Source organism: Diuraphis noxia, unplaced genomic scaffold (genome assembly GCF_037042655.1).
Source record: "Diuraphis noxia isolate RWA-SAM2 unplaced genomic scaffold, SU_Dnox_SAM2 contig0003, whole genome shotgun sequence".
Taxonomy (NCBI): domain Eukaryota; kingdom Metazoa; phylum Arthropoda; class Insecta; order Hemiptera; family Aphididae; genus Diuraphis; species Diuraphis noxia.
In genome coordinates, this window is record NW_028301713.1 from 36,586,979 (window position 1) to 36,613,311 (window position 26,333).

At 32.2% G+C, this 26,333-nt stretch overlaps 1 protein-coding gene across 5 annotated transcripts in view; it reads left to right on the forward strand.

Moving 5' to 3' along the window:
* The window catches only part of TfAP-2 (transcription factor AP-2), a 192,621-nt gene that overhangs the window by 124,725 nt on the left and 41,563 nt on the right, over positions 1-26,333 (forward strand). The window contains exon 1 of one of the 5 annotated variants that reach the window (XM_015515269.2): positions 13,415-13,997. The exons of the other annotated variants lie outside the window; for them this stretch is intronic. Coding sequence (XP_015370755.2) covers positions 13,980-13,997 — 18 coding nt within the window. The 5' untranslated portion in view covers positions 13,415-13,979. Of the gene's footprint in view, positions 1-13,414; positions 13,998-26,333 lie in introns of those variants that run through there. 5 annotated transcript variants of the gene reach the window in all.

Genomic DNA, 26,333 nt, shown 5'->3' on the forward strand with positions numbered 1-26,333 from the left:
GATCTGCCGTTATTACTGCAGTTGCGAACTACAGTGAAAGGCTTCATCGGCCACCGCAGTTAGACCGCCGATGAGAAACATAAATTATAATCGCTTTTGCATTGATGCTTGTTATAAAAACAAGCTGGGGATCATTATTCGTTTTCAGCATTTTTTTAGTTTAAAGAATTTACATTTAACAGTTATTTAATTGTATATTTAGATCAATTCACACTATCTGGTACCAATCTGATATCTTATATAGAAAAGTAAATATTTTTTATATTATTTATTTAAATGAAGAACCCACCGTGGTTTCCAAATTAAAATTAAAAGTCTACCACGTATCTAATAAATATATTATAAACATAACATATTTAAAAGTTTCGCATACTATATACTTAATATAATATACTTAACACTCATAATAAATGCTATATGTTGCCGGCGTGGCGTATTCAAATTGTGTCTGGAGACTTTAACGGCTGGTGATGATTTTACGCTTATCACTCGAGTCGTTCCTATTCTATAGTATACAGTTTATATATAAATATTTACTATAAACACATTTTTTTGAATGGACGACGATGATGAAATTTGTTAGCTTATACATGCAATAGTGACTGAATGCGATTTCTTTGTAAACCACAGTATAGTAATTAATATGGTTTATATTAACATCGGGTATAGCATTATTTAAATTATTATCGAATTATCGATGGACATCTTCTTCTACTACGGCTGTTATAAATGTTTCTAAACATTTATGAATTCTAGTTAGATATATATTTTCTTTACCTATCTGAAAACCTCTACATTTATCGCGTTAAAAGCAAATTACGTTTGATAGTCAGAATTTCAGGAAGTCTTATGCAATAAACGACTTTTAAGTCAGAATTTACATACAACCATTCCGTTATTTCAATATTCAATCATATAGAATCGACTGCAGTGTTTACAGTGTACCTATACATATGGTTACAGATATTTATTTCCGATACTATATCTATGTGAATGTGATTATCGAAAAACATCATGAAAAAAAAACACTATAAATTAAAAAATTATAATAATAATATATATATAATATATTTCTGTGTAGTATTTTTTTTTAATTGACAATTTAGATCCTTAAAGTCCCCGCCCCTGTAGAAAGTCTATCTCGTTAGGTTGTTGGCGCAAATATTCATCTGACAACGCCGATTTTGCTGTCCAACCATTAAATCTACTTGTTTGTGTGTTCGTGTGTGTGTGCATGTGGGGAAAGTTCCTATTTTAAATTCAGCGCCATTTATCAATACGACATCGTTCGAGTATCAATGACCGTTCTGCAACCGTAACGGCAATGGAGTACACGGACTGTCAAGGTCTCAAGGCTTACCGTGTGCAACTTTATAGACAGTTACAATTAACACGTGGTTGATGGTTGTCTAAATTTTTAGATTTTCAATAAATTATTAATAACTAATTGTTGCTTCTAAAAAAACTTAATTTTTTTACTATTACTTACACGTTATTATACACAAAATGTCATTTTTATGTATATATAATTATATTGAATACAATATAATGTACAGGTCTATCAAATTGTTGTCATTTTTATTTTGAAGACCCCGTAATAATATTAAGCTAAATGAAAATAATGTTGGTAGTTGGTAGGTTGGATACATCCTATTCGAATTATTTGCTGTGTAAAACCTTTCGAGTATACATTCAAATGTATCTTAAAGGGAATAGGTAGGTATTCAAACTCCGCAGACCCAAAAAAAACTTACCCTTGGACTGACTTCCGTTGCATTCAAAACAACAATGAAAAAATGCTTATTCTTAAATATTTTTGAACAAATGTTTTAGCAAATGTGTTCACTATTTCCAAGAAGCGTTCTTTTAACGTGGATTTAAAATATTACAATTGACCCAAGTAAAGCAAAATATACAAATTCTTTTTGTAACGATATCGCTTTTATTGGTAGGTAGTTCAGTTTACAATGTTTAACCATTTACAACTGTATTGAGTATCAACCTCTTGTTGTAGCGTATCACAGAATGTAGGTATTATTATATTTTCTTAATGTTCAAAATCAAAAAATACCAAGAGTATTTTTGGTTTATTCCATTTATTTTATACAACATTACATAGTGTTACCTACTACGAATCAATGACAGTGACATATTATGTGTTTATTATACTATTAAATCGTTAATATTTAAAAGTTAATATTATAGTGTTGTACATATAAATACATTACTAACTGCACAATACTGTTATATACTATCAAACACTTAATATTATTCCTATAAAAGCGTTTTTTTTTCGTTAAATGGGTTTATCATGAATTCATGACTGACACTTCTACAGAAACGTGACATATGTCTTATTATTTCATCCATGGTACACAATCGAAATAATTAAAATGTTTCCCTAAATAAAAATCCCGGTTGAAAATCGGCCATTAAGAACAGACGTTTAATAATAATAGGACGTATTTATATTGCAGTGTGTACATAGGCTGCACGTGCCACCGGCTTATTGTAGGTACTATGTATCCCAAACGTTTGCGTACCAACGCACTTGTCTGCATTTACGATATAATTGAATTATACAATATTTTTCAAAAAATATGTACAGACTTTAATTTGGCATGTTTTATTTTTCTCTTCGTATCGAATCAATTGCACTCAAGTTTGTTCCCACATCAACCACATTGCCGGCGGTGACCCTTTTACCGTGAAATCGACCCCAGTGCGACCATGGTCTGAAAAATTTCCATCGTGACATTTCCAGTCATCTCTTTTAAACCGACGAAACGTTCCATTATGTGGCGTCACTCAGATGCATATATATAATTAACGTATGCCACCGCTGTGTGTACCTGTATACGCGAATACAGGAAGATGAGAATATAAGTTATAAGTAACGTTGCGTTAAGTACGTCAAGTACCATAATATACTATATTACACACATATATATTATATATAGGCAATGGGACAACTGTACGTATATATACGCATTCCAAGTGAACTGTGGGAGTGAATATCTGGAATTTAGAAAGCGCTGATGCGCGCGCTAGCAGCAGCAATTGGCGGAAAACCTAAAACGCAACGCTTCAATTTATGTATTATATAGGCGTAAAATAATAGAAGTACGACGAGTGGTGCACACGACTTTGTCTTTATGCGGCGTCCAAAAATAAAACGTCAGCCGACAATGATTTTGGCTATCGCCTGATGCGGCGTATAACGGTAACCCGGTGTCAGGTAACCTAGCACGGAATTCTGAGAACACTGACCGTGCACCGCGGAATTCGAAATCACACAATTTTCGTTGACAATTTGTTGTTGTTGTTTTTTTCATTCGTCTTATTTTCGGCTTACTTTGAAAACTGCATGGCCTGTAAAAGCGGCTTCATTTTTTTCGGATCTCGTATGTATGTTTCGACTAGGGAAAAATGGTTGAGTGGAATCTTTGGCGTCTGTCTCGGATGACGGAGGCCGACGAGGAAATCCGAAAGCACACGATACAATCTGAAGAATGCGAAAAACAACCACATTAACCAATTGTTACCGTGGTTGTACAATAATGGCTTCTTGTTTTGCAGACTGCTGCTCGTTTTTATATACATTACAATGTACCTACTGGTTCAATAGTATTGGCGTGAAACTGTGAAGTTTCTGTGCGTGGAATTATTAAACAAGTATGGCCGCATAGGTATTAGCTATATATTGACTATTATGTTTGTCATTAGTACTTATCTTATTTAGCGTTGCGAAATCGTTTCGCAAGTTTACAAAATCCATTTAAAAACAAGAACAATTTGGTGACCTATTAGTTTCATGATTGGCACGTTAATGGGATACGTCATACCTATATAATAATAGTTAGTAATAATAAGTGATAACTATTATTATTATCAATAATAGGATAAAAATATTTTTATATTACATATTTTACCCACTTGTAAGTTGTAGATGATTTTTAATAAACGTTTCTTCAATATGACAGGTTTACAAGGAAAATATAATATATTGTATTGATTTCTTGCGTCACACTAACATGCATTTATTAATAATTACTATACATAGGTACCTATTTCTAAAACTGCAATGTATTTTATATTACTTCATATAGGTTTAGTAGGTAAACCTTATAATTAGTACTATTTTTATCGTATTCACACCATATATTTGATTATGTGATATGTTTTAGGTTTGTAAATTTTACTAGAAAACATGTTCAAAAGTTGTTACTGACGATACTTTATAAGTAATATGATGTTGATATGTATAAATAATAAATTGAAATCTTTTTTCTTTTTTTTCTTTAGCCTTAGAATAAAACTCGGCAACAAGAGCCATTAGCTATCTTGTTTGATATTTAACAAAAAAAATTAATAAAATATATTACTCGTAATAAATTTACAAGAAATGTAATATAAATTATGTCATAGCGGCTCATAGGTAAAGATTCAGAGAGCCATTGTCTTAACGTTTTCGTTCAAAACATCACCACCAATATTCGCGTTGTATTTATAACACCAAAAAGCGTTATCGGTTCTTAGACATGTTTTTTAAGTTCCTCTCTCCTGGTATTTTTGTATTGTGCAGCGTTTGTATGTACACGCGAAGATATTTACTACCGTTTTTAATAATTAATTTAATATTCTCTATCTCCGCAGTCCGCAGCGTTCGTTTGTTTAAAAGAATCATTACCAACTAGTGTGAATTTCTCGTGAAACACGATCCAAATTCGTTCAACTCGCTGCATATACCTATATATACCTATATTATTTATAAATGCACATATAATACCTAATATAAATACTAATAAATCGCCAAAATCAGCCTACAGATGATGTTAAAATAAAGCCGTATACATAGAGAATCTAATCATATTTTATTTGTCAAAACGATCCCTTTCTGTAACCCTGCAGACTTTCTTAAATTCTTTTCCATCGTGTCGTGTGTGGTGTGCCATTTGTTTTACACGGTCAATATAATATAGTTAATAGATTCTGAATCTGACACCCAGTGTAATATTAAAATATAGTTAAGTATTTAAAAAAAATTATAATAATAATATAAACGTACCCGAGCCGCCACTCGTTAAGATTGCCTCCGACGTCCGCAATTATTATTCAGATTCATTAAATACCGGTTTTCTCCAGGAATGTGAACCAGATTTTTGCTTAAATATTAAAATGTAATCCACATTTAACGCTCGCGTCAATGTCTTATGATAAACGTTCCTTTTTTTCGTCGATTTCTCTCAAAATGGACTACCGGCGAGCGCGTATTTTTTCTTTTCATTTTTCTTACCGTATATTCTCTTTCTCTCTCTCTTTTACCGCTGAATCCTGACTCCGGTGACCCCGTTCGAAGATACCACCTGTATACATCTATAAATATATATATATATATGTACCTATGTATATATGTATGTATGGATACGCGTACGCTTCGGGGGCCTGGCCTCTGGGTTCGCCTTAGGACAACATTCCAGACCACTCCGTACGCACACACATTACGCACGCACACACACACTCACAAACACACACACAATTCAAACGTATGCTCACATGCGCGAGTTTTACTATTTACAACATATACATATCCATATACACATATATGTGTATATTATAATGTGTGTACACGAGCGCGTGCGCGTGTGTATTATGTCTGTATAAGTGTGTAAATCTATGTGCGCGAGTGTACTTACGTACAAGTATTACATATATATATATATATATATATATGTAATAGATATATACATACATATGAGTTTTATAACCGGCTCAAAAAATAACTTGCCCGCCGTACCCACGTCCAGCCGACAAAGCCACAGCGTCACATCATCTGTATAGGCGCGAGACGACGATTTTTGGGCTAGCCGGAGATCGATAACCGTCGATGATCAGCGAATGTGTCGGCCTTTCCTCACCGGCCCGAAACGGTGAATCAATTGCGTTCGGAATCGCTTCCAAAAAAAAAATCCGAATCCCTTCTATTGTACACCCGTTTGATTTTAATCTTCTTTCGCACCGCGCTAGGGTGTATATATTATGTTATTTGATCATTATTTTATAATATCGCATACATGCTATAGGTTTATACACACCGTTGATAACAGTATTCAAAACCACTAGTACCTATATTATTATTATTTAATATTCAGACGCGATATAAAAATAGGTGCAAGTTAAATGCATTCTCAATGCCACCCCGGAAATCGCTTAAATATATAGTGTTTTTAATTAAAATATAAATTTCTATCAGACTGCATTAGGCCGCAGACCTATTTAAAATTTTCAAGTTTTCTGTTATACTTGCAGGGTACTACAATACTGCTTGCTTAATGAATTCCACATTATATTATTATTTATTCATCGTGTTTATAGTTCGGTGTTAATAATGTGCGCGCGTAAGTCGGACAGGTAGTATAAATGGTAATATAACAATAAAGTTTAAGATTACGTTTTTTAATTAAATTCAATCAGATAACAATAGTGAATCGGAACGAACCGACTTTCCATTGAAATATATTCATCGCGTCAAAAAGAATCGTTGATGTACTATACGCCATTAATTTTCTTATAAGTCCTTTGGTCCGAAAAGAAAAAATTAATTAATTTGTTCCCTCGTAGACAAAAAAAAAAAATACCGTTTTCAATACAATTATTATAACGAAACCGTTTGGACTTTGCGTGATAAAATATTTTGTCTTTGTAATTGAGTCTCGCAAATACTACCTATAAAAATAATGTAAGTACATGATATGATATGCCATGGCTTGAAAAAAATCGTAAAAAATTATCGTCTAGATTCGAGGTGGGCTATAGTGACGTTATCATTAAACGAGGAGGAGAAGTGGATTTCCGATTACGGAATTCCCCCCCTTCATCCCGATCCGGATCACTCGACCACGGTAGTTGTAATACGTCTGCGTCAAAACAATACAACTATTGCAGTCCCCGGGAATATGCAGTCGATGGCCGTTATTATTAAAAATATAATATATATACAATATACACAATATAATATATAATGTATAATGTATATAGGTATATGTATTTATTATTGAATATTGATTGTACCTACGTATAGATGAATTTAGACATTTTGCTGGCGAGTTACGCAACACTTGGTGTAAGGTTTAAATTGAATCCTAGTTAACAATAGCATTGTAGTACAGTCTTCGTAATGTAAACATAAAGTATTTACAAACAAAGTTAAGAATTCTTTTCAGAGATTTCATTCCGTATAATGCGTATTCAAGTTTATGAGCTTAACTTATATCTATAAATAAAAACTTTGGCCTAGAATATTATAAAAATGTTAAGGATTTCAAAGACATGATACATTTAGTAATGCTTTTGGGTTTCTGAAAATATATTTCATAAAGTATACATTCATAATGAAATTGTATTCTTTTTCAATGATTTTATATAAAATGTATACAGGAGTTCAAAACTTTATAATCGAAATACCAAATATCACATATAGGTATAACTATGACAACTTACAGGTAGGTCTACATGCTACAATATAATAATATTGCTTCGTAAGAGTAACTTACTTTACCTGCATCACTCAACATATTATACTGATCTTTTGTGTTGCCATCGATCTATAATATATTATTATATCGATCGATAATAATATTTTCACACAGCCACCCTCACAATACCCGCGCACACACATACATACACTGACGAGCGCATTATTATTATTTATTATTATTATTATGATTATCATACATAATACGTTTCCTATACGACCATTGTTTCAATTGATTTTCGTCGCACAGGAGCCCGCGCGATCTCCACAGCGCGTCTTCGACCATTGTATTACCGATCGCGTCGTCGTCGTCGTCGTCATTATTCGTCGAGCCGCCACTGTCGCCGTCGCCACCACTACCACCGCTGAATAGACGTCTATCCCAACGGTGGCGACGGTGGCGGTGTTTGTTTTGTTATGTTTTTTTTTTATAATTTTTTTTTTTTTTGTATCTCGAGCGCTCGTCCGCCGTCCAAATCGAATTTTTACCACCTCCGGCACGCGCAGTCAGCTTTTTTCAGTGCATTTTGCTCTATGTTATTATCAACGTATAGAGCGTCATTGTTTTTGAACCGCGGGATAGCTGCTACCGTTTCTTTAATCCGCTAATTAACATCGGGCGCCATTTGATACGCACGCTGCGGCGGTGGCGACGACGAGGACGACGACGGCAACGACGCAAGCCCGCGAGAGAGTATAATGATCCGACGACGAAAAACGCCAAATAATAATAACAATATAATGTATATAATGACAATAGACCAAAGGCGTTGACCAACGATGGTGGCGGCGCACTGTTTTTACAATAGAAAAATAATAATAATAAAGAAAAACACCGCTGCAGCTATCATGCTCAACACAACACAGTCTGTCGGAGTATATAGTGAATGTTATAAGTTATAACACACTCCTATATATTATTATTATTATTATATTATGATTCTTATCGAAAATTCTTCACGTTTAACCCTACAACGGCGGCGAACCGCAGTGTAGGTATATCTATATCTATACACCAATGCGTTTTTTTTTCCTTCGAAGGCACATAAATATTATTTTTTTGTTCGCGGACGGTAGAAAAATCACGGCGAAAACTATGATAAAGGTCGCGTTCTCTCTTATATGTATTATCAGCAATATCTGAAATCGGTGCGTCGACCGTCGTAGCGGATTTGTTCGACGACAAAAAATAAAATAAAAATTCATCCGAGTAACCGTAATACAATTATTGCTTGTTTAGAAATTAATATTATGGTAAAATGCCAAACGGCGATAATAATCACTCTTGTTCTCTGAGTGAGCTTTCAAAAATGCCAAACATTTGATTTCGAGACGGTTCTAAAGACATTTTGTAGTTGACAACGGTTGTAGTTGTGACACGTGTTGCTCACAACCTGCAAATGATAGCGTAAATAATCTTGGAATTAATAAATATTTTGCTTTAAACATAAAGCTATAAAGAAATTTATATTAATTGCATTTTATGATTTATACTTACATTATATAATTTATGTAGTATTTTAATATTGTCACTAATAATATTAACAATGTCAAATCGACTGATAAATTACAAATTTTATTAATATTTATAAAATAATATAACTTTCAATTAGTTTAATATGATACACGCGCTATAATATTACCTACATTATAATATTATGCGTCTCGCTTCAATTGAAATTTAATCAAATGCACGTATAAAGTAATTATTAAAATAAAAATTATTACAATTATTACCTTAATATAACATAATAATAATATAACACCTACATGAACACAATAAATGATTAACATTGAGCAATGATACGTGTGGTTAAGCGACTCAATGGTTTGAATATTTACCAATAGTGAATTCATGAATATGTTAACCTTTTCTAACAGGGCAACCTAATATTATATAGCAGTACTAATATAAATTGTATCACGTTACCACCCGCACGCACCACCGCACTGTTCTTATACCTATACCAGAACATTCTATATCTATAATAATAATATGTAACCTAGGCTAATTATGAATTTGTGAAAATATACTTTGATTTTAATCTCGAAAAAGCTGTTTTGATTCAAAATTTGATCGTTTACATTTTACATAATCTCATTTTGTATCGAATTTCTCCAAATCAAATGAACAAGTATAATATTATAATTGTATACATATATGTATAGTTTGCATTTAATACGTCTTAGTGGTTTGTAATAAACACTATGTACAATCTTACTATAATATAGACCATTCCATGTATACACAATAAAACTGGATTAAATGATTAAATAATGTAAATGTACATTTAAAACGTGCTTAGGCTATGCGTGCAATGGTGCATCAAAAGTTATGAATTCGTAAAATCATAATTTATAAACGTACACCTTACCAAATTATTATTTTTTATATGAGCCCTGAGTAATTATAATAAATACTTAATAGATACTAAGATACATTATATTTTATCGTATTATAATTAATTAAATGTAGGTACCAACTGTAAATTTTTAATTTTTACGGCTATTATTTGATGTTTGATTTTGATTGAAATACGTGCTAATTACATTAACGATAATATATTAAAATTGCGTGTGTGCTAATAATGCATATAGTGCATATTTTAAAGTTGTACTATTTTCTTATAGGTATGAAGTTAATGAGTATACATATAGGTAATGTATATTCACCTAACCTAACCTATATTGAATTTATTTGTTAAGCCATATATAGGTAATAAGATTAACTTGATTAAAACAAATTATTTTGAAATTAGTTGAAGGTTTAGGAATTCAGGCTTAACTCGAGAATTTCCGATGAACAATTTGTATTCCTTTTTGTTTTTGGTTAGAAAAAAAAAATGGTAAATTAATTTAATTGAATAATATTATAGGTATATAGGCAACCTACCTACCGTTATACCTTTTAACACCATATAAATGTCAGCATTAATTTACAATTTGGCGCTAATTCGTGAAACTGATATAACCACTTAAGGTATATAATATATATATACCACTATATGGCATTCATCAAATTTGTTAAAGAAATAAAATTTTGCAGGTAAATGGTATATTTATATACTGTTAGGTATATATAGGATGTTTAGACAATAAATTAATTATGAACGAAAAAATGGGTGTTCCTATATTTAGCACAACATTAAATACATTTTATTGTTTGTGAATCGTTTTTTAAACAAAATAAATTTTTGGTAGATATATGTAATACCAATTCAGTGAAAATATATTATAAAATTTGTATTCAATCTTATTAATCTATATCTGTTGATTTTTTTATTTTCAGGAAGTTCTCATTAAATTATTTATATTTTTAATTTTTGGTAATATTTTATTTTATTTGTTTACAATTTAAGCTACGTAACACGTTGACAGTTAATATATTATGCAATTAAAACTATTTTGAAATTAAACATCTAGCAATATTCTTGTATATCAAAAACTATGAATTTGTAATGAATAATATTTAGCGTACCTAATAGTGTATAATGTTTAATAAAGAAAAATGGCTTCTTATTCACCTCATTTTGTAAATGATATTTTAAGAAATCGATAGTCGTTGAAAATTAATACTTTTTTCGATATCTGCTAACTATATAAAATGAGAGTTCTGCGAGGTAATAAAATAAAAAAAGACCGACTTTTAACGAGCTGCTGTCAGGGCAATATAATATTAATCAATGTTGCAACGATTTTGGACTGACAACAAAAACCAGTTTTATATTGTTATATTTTATATTAAAAGGCGTCACATTACAATTCAATCAATTGTGAAAACGCGAAGAATAACATGAATTCGTAAAAGATTATAACACTATGTACGAAAAAAAATCACGTTGAAATCGATAGGTACCAGGAATGTCAAATATCTTGAATTTCTATAATAACTGGTACTAACTTAAAAAATAATCTGACTTCAAAAGCCATCGATTCGTAGGTATGACTACTTGTACAATTTATAATACAAATATGGTCTTTTTTCACAATGAATAAAATCAAGTTCCCAGATGACCACTGTTATTCTATAATATTATATATATTATTATAATTGTTCAATTTTAAATAGATATTACGTTATCAAATTTATAAACAATCTGAACCATTCAAGTTTCCATGCATTTGATTAACATTATATTATATAAATATAGCATTAGATAGTATAATACATAAATAAAATGTTTGACTCAGTATCAGTATTAAATGTCGATACATTTCTTAGATTATATTTATTATACATCATTATACATAACTGAAAAAATATATGCACTTTCCACTTCTATAATATATTACGTTATAAGTATAACGAAAGTCATATTATATTTATAACGTAATATATTATAAAAGTGCATATATTTTTTCAATAAAAAGTTTAAGTGCTTTTATTTTAAAAAGTATTATACCACGGCAATTAAATAAATTGTAGTTAAAATAATAAATCTTAGAAAATGTTGATTGGTGTAATATATTACGTATACGTTACCGATGAGTTATATAACTAACTGTTTATTGAATTTTACAAACAAATAATAAATCTTAGGTTTGGACGTAAAACTTTGCTATCAAAAAATGTTTAATATTACATCACATTATAACGATTTGAAATATAAGATAATTTATATTTATCTCAAATATATTATGTTTATATTATATTTTATACTTCTATACTTAATTGTGTACAGTCGATCTTCGACAGGAATTTATCTTCAATCAATCTCAGATCTTCGATCTTCAAAGTTCGTCAATGCACAAATTCGATTGTATTATAGTATCAAGTACTCTAGAGTTTTATAGGATTTTTAGTTTATTATAATCCTTAAAGAATAAAGTTTTTTAAGAACAAAATTGTATTTAGACACCTGTAACAGCTGTAGCAATGAGTTCATTTAAACAACATTATTATTCCTTAGAATTATAACAGTTTTTTGGTTATTATTTATTCATTTCAAGAGCATTTTTTTATCATACCGTTTTATTAATTATCCTGTTCATTTTTAAATATAAAAATAAATTTAGTTGAACAATTTTTTCTTATGAATTTTCTCATTAAAGTGCAATTTTAGCTGAGTTTCTTACTTATTTTTAGTGTGATTCGATAGTTTAGACTTATATTATATTAAATATTATATATAGATAGGTAGGGTCAAATGGGGTAATTGTAAATCGGGGCATTTGTAAATAATAATCATAAGAAATTAACCAATCATTTTTAATGTATTTCATATTAATAACATGAAGGTATGAACGTCAAAGTATAATATTTGGGGCTAATGTAAATTTGTGTGTATTGGGTCTATCAAAACGTTAAATAAAAGGTAATACAGGTTGTTTACATATGCCCCAGATCCAGATTCTATTTCACTCTTATAACGTGAAATCATTGTTTACATTTACCCCAAATAAATGGGGCAAATGTAAATGAATGGGGCATATGTAAATTATTTTTTTTTTCTTAAGTGATTTAATATTCTGGTCTTGTGTAGGAAATTTTATAAGCCTAGGATATGTTTAGGAATGGTTTTGATGAGAAAGAAAATGTATTGTTAATTATAATTTAGAAAATAAAAAAAATATTAAAAAGTAACAAAATTTATTTACAATTACCCCATTTGACCCTATTAAAATATATTGTATTATTTAACTTTTTGTCGTGTAAATAATTACAAATAATAATAAAGTTATATATGGCGCGCGTGCGCAGCCGATATTTTGCCGGGCCCGGAAGGTGGGACCCCGGATACGCGCTAGGTGGACCCGAGGCCCCACCAACGCGACCGAGGCCTGCCCAGCAACAACGGTTGTTCCGCGCGCATCGACGACGATGCCGCCGCGCTCCCGTTTAGGTAGCTAGCATGCACGCACTGCGTTATCCACCGGCAGTCGTCACGCGGCCCGCCGGATACGAGCACACTCGCGTCAGACACCAACAAATATAATATTACCGTAAATTCACCGCCATCGCAGTAGTTATCGCCTTCGCGTGTAATATCATAACAATATAATATTATTATTACGTATTCTCTTGTTGTGTGTCATCGTGATTTATAATTATTGTTATTATTAAATATTTTCGTCGTTACGATCTCGATTCGTCTATGGATTCTTTTCAATAGGTACATCGTCGTAGATTTGTCATCCCTATCGTTGTGATACATATATTTCGGTCCAGTGTTCGGGAAATCGTTTTGCACGTAGTATACATAATATTGTACAAGTATATTATTCAGTGTACGGATAATTATTTCGCCGTCGTCCGGTGTGCGATAAAAGGTGTGAAAAAGTGCGTGGGATTGACCGATGCGGTGAGCGCCGTGGCGTTTGCGAGAGCGCCACGTTTTTCCGACGTGATTCGTTGTAATCCCGTCGTGGTCTTGCTTCCGGTTTCGCATAAAGTGCGTAAAAAGTGTCGCACGCAGTAACGAAGCTGGCGGTGTGCCAGTATGACATGAACAATTTTATGGAGGTAGGACCGACGAATATTGTACCTAAATTATAATATAATTTTTTTTTCAATCTACTGCAGAGCCCGTAGAATTTACGTACATTTTTGTTCGTATAATATATAAATCATGCAATATCACAATTTCACCTATCATACTTAATATTTTTGACAAAATAATAACAAAATTTATCGGTTTTTTACTGCTAAATATCGTAACTTTCAATTTCAATTTTAACATAAATTGTTTTCATCTTTAGTCTTTAAGACTATTATATTATATTGTATGGTAGCAAGCTAAAATAAATAATGACTAACTATAATTCTGTATATTATGTGTAAATCGTGAATACATTTATTTTTTGAACTCTCATCTTCAAGCTATAGTTAAATTGTGTTTTATCATACCTATAGGTATACCATATATACATACTCGTATAATTATGTCGAAATTGTATTTCCACTATATAAATTGTCGCAAATATTTTTTAATATTATATGAAAATATATAAAAATTCTATAAAGTTGAAACAGCTTTCTTCCACGTTTATTAGAAAATGTTATATATAGGCATTTATTGCATAATACGATTATATAGGTATATAGAATGTGTACCTATTTAATATGCATTTTCTCCCCTTGCATACCGCGAGCGTGTGTCTGTGAATGATAAATTATATACAAATTAATAATTTATTATCATTGTGCGATGCGTATTTAGTCTTACGAAAGACGCGACTGATATTCATATATTAAAATATTCATTCGTTCGAAGATTTCCGTGTATTATTAGTACAGGGTATAATACGTAGATATATATATACGCATGCTCTATTAACAACAGTTTCGCGTAAACCACCTGCGATGTCCACATAGCGTAAGCCGACGCGAGTACATGACAAAATCTCACGATTCATCCGATAAACGCGGGTATGTATAGGTACTATACAAGCGCATATGTAGCTCGCGCGTTCAAGTCATCCGTCAAGTACCGTATACAGTATACACACCTGTAAATAGATAGTATAATTTACGTTATTGTAATACGTACCTTTACCTACTTTATATAAACCGTCGTGTCGGCTGCAAGGTCTTTATTTATTGGAGACCATCCAAATGGATTATTATATTATTATTATTATCTACTATTATTGTAAACATAGCGCCCGACTCCTCGCATAATCACGTCAACATATTATAATATCGTCTCGTTTATATAGGTATAGTATTTAAAATTTAAAACCCATTTAATTGTGAAGTATAAACTTTATACTCGTAATAATAAATTGAATTTGATTATAATATTAAAGCTATAAACGCCTTTAACAGTATATACCGAGTACCAAAAGTATCAGCAGTCTCTGGGTCTAATTCACGCTAGTAGCTGCAATGCAATGTATTTAGTGTATACTGTGTATACTATATCATACCAAATAATAGTATATAATTATACTCTCAGGATTTATTTATTCATATGGTTATTGATTAAATAAAATAATAAATATAAATCCTATAATCGCGGGATGATTGGGTACGATAAAAATACGTTGTCTTCTCCCGGCGCTTATATAGAATAATATTAATACAGACGAATAGTTTGTTTCTCGTCCATCGTAGTACGCCAAAGTTATATGTATAATATTATATAGGTAAATCTGCGCTATTCAATCGACCGGATGATGCAAAATGCGCGGGCGCATTATGATATATAGCCATATAGGCAGGTACACATATAGAAAACCGTTTGATCGATCTGTTTATTATTATCGCTGATGTCATTGTTTACTCGTCGATCGGACGATAAAAATGCAAATCCCACGACTCGTATGTTCTAATACATATATATATACAGACACACGCCACTCTGATGTAGATCAATAATATAATATATTGCTTTGACAGTGACTAAACGCCGTGCGGTGGTCAGTCTATTGCGGTACAAACGCAAAATTATACACACTCAATTGTATTATAAATTATTATATATGCTCTATATTACAAATGCCTTAAGATTAATGCATAAACAATATTATAATATAGCTATATTTATACAGTCTTATCCTTATGTAAGCGAAGGTATCCCAATTAGTCGCCATACCCGCGTAAAAAACAATACCTATACTGTTTATCGGGTTTTCGTGTTGTAAAAATTATGTGGGGGATATTAGAATATTTCTACTGTTTTATCATGTACCTACTTTATTTCTGGATCGGTTAAGTTAGGTGCTCGAGGTATGTATACAATTATTTATTTCATATTAATTTTTATTCGATATTGATTACCCGTACCGGACGATCATGTGCAAACTAATTCATTTGAACCGATGGGAAGTTGTTAAAAATATGCCTCCCCCTTCTCTCCCCACGCTGGTCTCTTGCGGCGAGTCCGGAGATATTTTATGCTAAACTCGAAATTCGGTCACGATTCCAATACGAGTCTAAACAGTAAAAATAATAACTAATAAGTAATGATAATAACAGTAACGTCAACGATCGTAAATTTCTCGCCTACATTATTATGCGGGCGCCCGCCGTAAATATACGTTGGAAAAAAAGCTAGAACGGACAAATGAAATCAAAGATTTATCGCTTCAGTCCAAAAGGAAAAAAATTATCCCGTAACACACGCCTCAATTAGCCGCTATTTGCCGCAAGACGGAAACGACACGAAATCAGTGACGGCTGACTATATGACGATGGAGATGATGATAATATAATATAATTATTATTATTTAAACTAGGATCTTATATTATAATATAATATTAGGTAGACATGTGCATGTGCGTGTGTATAATCGACTCTTATTAGAGACGTGCATCGCGCGCGCGGCTCCACGGATTTTCGGTACACGAGCTACCGATAATTTGTCCGTCGTGTATTAGTCCGCTGTAATGGTATAGGTTATTTAATTTATATACACATGCGATGCGCAAACGTACTTAAAACGTATAGGTAATGATGTTATTATGGTAGGCGATGGAATTCTTCTTTTTAGTGTGAAACCCTTGTAATTCAATCCATAATAATATTACAATATTTAGTTGAACAACGTGACACCTGCGAACTTTCGATATTATATAAGTAAACATATATTATATCGTACCCCGTGTACTTGTGTAACGAAAACCATAATAATCTAGTCAATCTAGAGGTATATCTAATGATTCGACACTTAAATATTTATATATATATTGTATCATACCAATTATTTAAGTATAATTTTCTTTTAAGAGTAAAATGGATAACAAATATTTTATATAATATCATTCAATAAATTCATTTTAATAAATAGTAATGAATTCAAAGGAGAATAATCAAAAGTTGACTGCATATCATATATAATATAGGTACCAAAAGTTATTCACATGACGTTCCGTAGCAATGATTCAGATGATTCAATATATTACATATTTTAAAAAGTTCTCAAATGCGTTAAATGATCGTAATGAAATGTTTAATTTTATAGTTAATACGAATTCTTCGTCTACCTATAGTTTTATAACTATCGTAATGTCTATATCATTGACCATCACATATTGTACATTTCGATAAATTACGAAATGATGATCAGATGTGTGTTAAGTGTGTTAAATAATGATTTTTATTCGATTTTTAGCATATTTACCACGCGCGTTGTAAAGTTCGGAAATAATAGGATGTCTTCTCCGCGAAATGTATTGAATTATATGAGTATGGTCATCGGTCGATCAAATACCGAGGGGTAAGCCAATCGAATATTATTATTAAATTTATGGTTGGTAGTTACTAGCAGCCATCATTGTATGAAAAATGAAGCGAGTAGTGCCTATTGAACATTGATAATACCTACATAATCACACGGGAAATTATCCTCATGCATGTATTACCTATATTATAAAAACGTACTTATCGTTCCGTTCGAAATGTAGGAACAATATTATAGTAGTTAACGAATAAAATGTTCAATAGTGTTCAAAATAAAACTGAATATACGACTTAAACGCTTGTACGTTGTACGAGGATTTATAGTGGATCCGCCGTGATATTAGACGAAAAGTTTTTTATTGTTATTATTATTATTGTTGTTGTTGTTATCCTTCCGTAAAAGTGGCAGCTGAGAACCGGTTATCGGTGGCGGCAACGGTAAAACCATAATAAAATGCTCTGTCGCTCGCTGCGGGATTATAATAAATACTTACAGTGTTTCGCTGTGTATATTTGTCCCCGTCAATAACTTTTCTTCCTACTATTATTTTTAAAATATGGTGTCGGTTGATTATAACTTATAGATGGCAATAATTCACGAAGTCCGGGGACAATATATTTTTTATGCGAGCTCAAAACAAGAAATTAAATTATTTGCGTTTACACCTTAAATGTATTTTTATACACATTTTTAAAGTTCACTGACACTCCATCTAATATTTAAAACTCATAAACAGTTAGGTAAGTTGTAAAATGTACCCAAGACGAGAGTTGGTCAGTGGGTCTATATATATACACGAGTGTGGCAAACACGGCGGCCGAACACCCCGCAGTATAACCAGCGGCTTTGAACGAAACGATGATAAATTTAATTCTTATCTCGGTTTAGCGTTTATTTTCCACCGAGGTATATAACGGGAGTTTGTTGTTATTTTTGTCTTATAAAAAGTCAATATCTTACAGTATATGCATTCTCTGTCCTTTTTATTCTCTCCCTTCGTATACAAAATATGTTTTCAACAGAAATCCATTAGTTCCGAATATATCGTCACGTGTTTAAAGTAGGTAGTGACTTAGGGGTAGCAATAGCTAATAGCTGTACATCTGCGGAGGAATCGTTTTAACACGTACCCCGAGCGAGGGGAGGACCCGCGTGCCAAGACACAGCAGTAGTCGCAACAGAGCTTAAAGCTAGTATCACTAACCTTTTGTACATGTCTCGAGTGCTGTGAATAGAAACATTACGAGTTAGGAGAGGACGGAATATTTTTATCCTGAAAAAGATATCGTAAATCGGCTCATACCTACCGCAAAAGTATAAAATAATATATTATAATACGATCCACGTTGACTTGATGAATTAATCACGCCTTGAGTGTAGGTTAATATCAATATAATTCATAAAATATTATGTATGTGATGTTCGTTGTCGTGGTAATAGGCACGGCACGCGCACACACTTGTAAAACCCTCTCATGCGAGTCCCCTTACAAGTATATAATATTGAATATAAAACAATTTTAATGTCCTATCGTATTATGGCGTGTGTATACGCGCACGACGTAATATATAATATCATATACGTACAATATTATTGTATATACCTTCGCCGCTACAGGATACAACCCGCTTATGGCTTGCACACGCGCGCATCAAATCCAGATTAAGACGAAATATTAATCAAGTCATAAAATAATATAATAAACGTTTTTTAACGCCACTGTACCCCCGATAACTTTAGTTAAACTCGCTCGAATCAATTCACTAGTATAACAAAAAAAATCGTTTGTTTTTTCATTTACAACAACGATATTATTTTGCTGTCTCTTCATATATATGCTCTATTTAAAAATATGTATTGTTCTATATACATATACTGCACGAGCTATAACGACGTAAACCAACCAAACCTTTAGGATCGCCTACATATGCACCTATATATTATATGCAACTCTCTAGTTTAAATTATAATATAATATATGTCAATCGGAATGTCAAAATAAAGTTTTATTTTATTATATAGGTACCTCTATAAATTATAATATTATGTGTATATACTAACTGCTGCACACGGGTAAGTCCCTACTTGCTAAGTAGAATGGTATCGAATAATATGACGTCTTATCGGCTTATCGCACCGTTCAATCGTTTTCGACAGCAATATTGTCTACCCACCTGCAGTTATAGGTATATGTATGTATGTATATAATATATTATATATGAATTATGAATATTATATAGATCGTGGCGGCGAGTTCGTAGATCGCTCTCTTCGTACACACGCATCGTGTGAGCGCGACGGGATTGGTCGTCATAATAATACATAAAATAGTATATAATATTATAATATTATAATACCTATATACGCGCGCGTCTTCCTTCCCGTCGCATAACATTATTATAATATTATTATTACGCGTATACGGTCAAATAATTTTCTATGGGGCCGAGCGCGTGTTACGCGTGCACTGGGCAATCTCGAATTCCGATCGGTATATACGTATATTATAATGTTATGACGATAATCGTCGTTTATCATTTAAAATATACATATTATAATATATTATGAAAACGGGTGAAAAACCTGCGGTGGCAGCGTCAGCGAGACCACCTGAGCGTGTATAAAGTGTTGTGTAAAAGCATCATGATGATTCAAGTCATGGAAATCGATCGGCCTAAAGGCACACGCCGCACCGTCGCGCACTCGTCGTTCAAAATAATAACACATTATAATAACAATATAAACGATTCGTTAATTGTTTTATTTATTATAATATACGGCTAGAGTCGTTCTCGAGTGCAGCGCATGACACGCAGCAACACTACCGTGTTACGTAGCCATGACGTACGTATATATTATATGTATACGATCCGAAATAATGGGACTACGCGTATATAATAAACATATATTAAAATACGTATTATTATTATTATTATTATCATCATCATCATGCGCGAGCTCGACACACACACGAAAACGAGTTACACCCGGAAGTTCCATCTTAGGTTTATTTTTTATTCACATTTTTGTCGATAAGTATAATATCGACTAGATGAGTATGTTTCTGCAAGTTAGAGAATTTTTCAATTTTTATAAAACAACCACCAACTGCACAGTTGATTATATAAATGACAGTGGAAATGTTCACAAGAACATTCCAACTCTTGTAGGATAACACTGTACTAAGAAGTATACAAAACACATGACAAATACTAAATTGCAAAATATAAAAATAAATTACGCAACATAAGAATAACATTAAAATTTGAATACTATGACATTATATCAATATAGAAGTAAATATAATAAAGCGGAAGACCAAAATGCATCAGAGCTAACTTACGTTTGAAATTAAAATACCTTTCAAGTAACAACTTATGTAGACATGAGAAAATCAAATTCAAGACGTTATTAAAATCAAATGAAAAATAAATTGTTATTAAAATAAATTTAAACTAAGGGAAATCAAAAACATACACATACGATTGACAGCATCTTAAAATAAAAAGTAATGAAAAAAACAGTAGGTATAGTTAATATAAAAAACAAATTCAGCATCGACGCATCAAAATAACGGTTCGTGGTATTTTAATACCAAAAGAAAATCCACTTACATGCAAAACACTACCTAACACTAGCAATTAAAAATCTATTCACGGAATATACAAATAGGAACTCGATGAGTTTACAATACTCTATACCTAATATTCGATGCTAAGATCTAAGCCAATCAACAATGAAACATATATTTTAATATTTCTTAGAAAAACTAAATTAGGTATAAAATGTAATAAAAAAAAAAACCTGGTTTAAGTAAAAATTGTATTCAATTGATGTTTGTATCATATTCTTATAATAATCAAAATAGTATTACGCACTATTATTATCTGCATTATATTATACTCTAGCACCGACACATCACACGACAACAGCTGCCCCACTTCATTGTCCCCCACCCCCACTAAACCCAAGATTTTAATATTGACCAATCTACATTAATATTGTTCCATCTTGAATAGTTTTTTAATTCTTTCGATTGTCTTTTAAACATTAAAGGTCCAGCTTTTTGTCTTCTATACAATATCGTTTCGTTACGTGCCTATATGATTATCTGCAGATACTGTTACACTTTTCTCGCCGTCGCATACTATACATTCTACCTATATACATAACTTGTGTGTCTGTATTATAGGTAGTGGGTAGTTACAGTTGTGTACACGTTTGGGACCGAACGAATTATTATCAATTCATCAACCCGACAAGAATATATAATAATAATATCATACATGTATATAGAGCCCCGTCTGCAGCAACGCGTTCAGCCAGGTGGGAGAGAGAAGTAGGGGAAACCGGTCCACCGGCCAGCCCCCGACGCGCAGATAATAATTTGTCTAATGCACGACAATAATAATTATTACGACCCGTCGTCGAGCACACAATATTATTATATAGGTATTACAGGTATATAGTATGTACACGGCGTCATATTATCGGGTCCGAAACGCGTTTATATACATGTAGCTATATACACATCGGCCGGAGATCGGGAGGACCGTTGAATTATTCGGCGAGTTCTTCTCTAAAAGGGTCTGGTGCCGTGCACTTTTTTTACCGTTCCCTCTCCTGTCCACTCGTATCCACCCATGACCATGCACTCACTCGCGGTCACTTATAGAGAGGTACCTACGAAATATATATATGTATATGACATGTGTGTGTGTGTAAAGACGTTTCGGCACGACTGATGTGTGCGTGCGACTGTACCTGCCGAGTATTGCGGGTCACTTAGACACGCATTTACTTTATTTTTTTGTCCTTTCATTCCTTAAGTGGCGGTGGTCGACTATATACCGTAAGTCTGATTTTCATTTTTTTCACCATCAGACGAGACAACGCCGACTCTGAATACCGCCGGGGCACTCGTTTTTGGCGCGTAGTATATTTCCTACTCAGGAATTTTCACATTGGCTCCCTAACGGTTTATTATATAAAATCGACGACTTTCGCAGTGTGTACCTATACAATGTATAATATTATACGGCATACGGTGACTAGTTATGTAGAATCGCTTTCTCGATACCCGATACATATCTATATATATATATATATGCATATATTGTTCTATTAATTATTTGTCCCTTGAATACACATTGCATATTAATAGGGTGATAGTTAGTATATAGGCACTATCGAATATTACTATTATCATTACAGAGATGAGCGATAGCGCAGTTTTGATTTCCATACTCAATAGATACTCATTTTTTTTTTTTTTTAATAATTTATTTATGAATTCCTAATATATTCCCACCACATTTGTAGCTCTTACAATTTACAATTTATTATAGTAGTACATAAAAACTATATAACCTATAATAAACCATATGGTGCAAATTTAGAAGCAGTTAACGAGTAATAATATATAATACTATAAGTACCTTATTTACTCGTACAAAATATAGAAATCACTTGATACTATATTAAAGGCATAATTATAGCAAGATCCACGTGGTACGAGGAATCGAATAAATGTATCGCCTGTCGGCTGTCGCCAGTGGTTATATGGGCCGGGGTTGTTTTTTTTTACGGCTTAAATGAATAATTCATATCATTATACGCGTTTGTATACAGTCCGACGAGACAGTGCACTACGCACGTACCTACTCTTTAATGATATTATGTGCACTACACATAATATACACACACACACACCGAACTCGCGGTAAAACTAATATTTTATTACTTATACCTAGTGCAATATAATAATATAATTACCAATGGCCAAAATTCATTTACGTTGACCTCATCTTTGCCTGTTGCGCGCACCGTTATACGTATTTTTTTCTCCAACAGCGCGCGTCTTCTAATCATCATCGGCGGCGCAGCATTTCTGTGTATAATTATAAATTTAAAAAAATAGTAATGATGATAATAATAATACAGGTTTGTTTCTACAGTTTATATGAAGTATATGTGTGCGCACGAGCAGTATCGCATGTTTATTGATTATAAAGGAAAAAGTATAATATAATTACTAATTAGTATAATATTACAATATTATTCGCATATATAATATTATATATAGTTGTGTAGTGTACCTTTTAGTAACTTACCCAACGAAATGAGTCGCGGCCGATGCGGTAGCGTTGGCAGTGTAAATGATTCACTTGTTTGCAATCATAGACATAATACAATGTTGACTGCCATAGACAGAGAAATCATATTATGTGGATATTATCGAACAAAAGAGACGGATATAAAGTGGTTATGGCTGTCTTTCGTGTTCAAAAGTTGATCGAAAGTCCATCTATAGAAATTTCCCGGTAGATCACAGCTTATATACCATGGCTACATCTGACAATCTGCAGAATACGATAAGAATATAATTGTAAAGCCACATGACACGACTGAAGGCTGAAATCGTTGGTGTTATTATGGAAAAATGGTTTTTTTGACAACATGCAAGCGTTTATTAACCAGTTGAAATCATTTGAATTTATATTTTTCAGCAATTTCTTAACTTTAAGTATGAACCTTCGTCGTCATTTTAATAGTAGTTATAGTAGTTCTATATACTTAATAACAGTATTTTGAGTTTTTTAGTGGTTGGTTTATATATTTCATTGTGCGGTGTATTCCTAATATGTATATATATATATATATATGTATGTAATGTGTTCCTATATCATATTATTTACGTAAATATCGATCAGTTCAATCCTTCATATAGCTAAAGATTTATATTTTTGTAGTTTTCGTTATCCTAGAAACCCGATTATTAATCGTTATAATATATTCATTTAATAATATTGTAATACACGCAGGTGGGAATTTTTTAATCGAATGTTAATTATAATACGTCGACCATATAGTTGTAGGCCGTAAGCTTATCTATATATCATAGAGACTGCTGCTACGGACGTCGGTTGGCCAGCATAGGTAAAAATGCGTCGCTTTCACCAGCGACCAATGTATACCTTTGACACACGTTTACTGTGCGACTCTTCCTGCTCACTATTTTCAAAATAATTTATGAGGTTCTAACCTATGGCAAAGTAAAACAAATCAACTATACGTTATTATTCCAAGAGCCTATATATCAACATAGCAGATTATGTGAAGACCATTTTAATACTGTAGTATAATATGTAGATATTTCAGCCCCATATCAATCGACTTAAGCGTTATATGCTTAGACTTATGTTGCAGTATCCCAGTAAAAAAATAAAACATAAAATAAAATTCCACGTCGAAAACGAACACCTAGTCAGTAGTCAATCCATATTTCCGAGACGCAAATTGTCCGATGTCTTCTATATGTACCTACATGGAATCAAGCAAGTGATGTATAACGAAGATGGTCTCCTGATCTGAACCCATCCCCTTTCCCCGAGCGAAACAAACGTTAAATTAATAAAAATCAAAATTTCTGTTGAAAAAACGGCTGGAAGCAATTATTTTTTGATTTTGGACGCTGCGATTGTATCCGATTTTCGGTCACTGCAAGTATTTCGATCCATATTTTTTTATCTATAGTTGTTGTGGTTAAAATTTTATATTGATAGTAATGATTGTAGATCGATTTATATTTAAATTAGGGTTTTATGTTTTACATTATATTATATAATACAAGTATATTAAGTGCTGCTGCAGTTAAATACTAAAAATTCGATGAATTTATACGCGCTCACCGAATAAATAACGGGTGCTATTTTTGATATGTTTATCTATATATTTATAAGACCATATATGTATGGTTGTCTATAAAATATCTAAATTCACTGACTTTTCTACTAATAATAATATCCAGCGAGGAACTATAAGTTTTTATTTTCATATTAATGTGGTACATAAAATTATGACTATTGCGTTTAAAGTTTTATATTATTGTCGATAGGTAATTCGTACATACATATGTATAATATAGCCACTCCGAGGCTGCAGAGTACGACGGTGTACCAAACTAAATGATTGGTCAAAAAGCGCGTATTAGCTCTTCTATTATAATAATATTATATTCTATATTGTATATATACGATGTGCATATTATTATTATTATTATAACACGCGTATCTAATTTCACTTATGCAAATCGACGCACAAACCTGCGCGTAAATTCATGAAATCCAGATCAGAGAGCGCGTGTCGTCGGGTATACACTTATTATACACACGCGCTCGTATAATAAACTCGACGTACAAATTCGATTAAATTTCGAGAACTAGTTTATCGATAATATGCGCTCGTACATGCACTATATTATATTCTATATGTGTTTAATGGATCAAAAACATGCCATGCATGTGCGTGTTAATTTAAGACGTTATTTTATGTATAAATCTAGTTATAGCGTACGCGAACGGCGCGCGATCGGACCGAAAATATAGCTTATACATGTTTTTTTTTTTAATATATTATTTGTTTTTTCATTCCTCACAAACGACCCACTAATTATATTATTGCGATTCGCGACCATATTATAATATTATGTACATTATATCTTCATGGAATAATATAAATATTTAAATGTTATTATTATATCTATTATAATCGAGCGTACGCGCGCGCGTTCATTATAATACAATATAATGTTATTATGTTATTATAGGTATAGGTATGGTATATAGTGTTGAGTCGGTCGTGTGTAATGTGTATTATTTTTTACGAATCGATT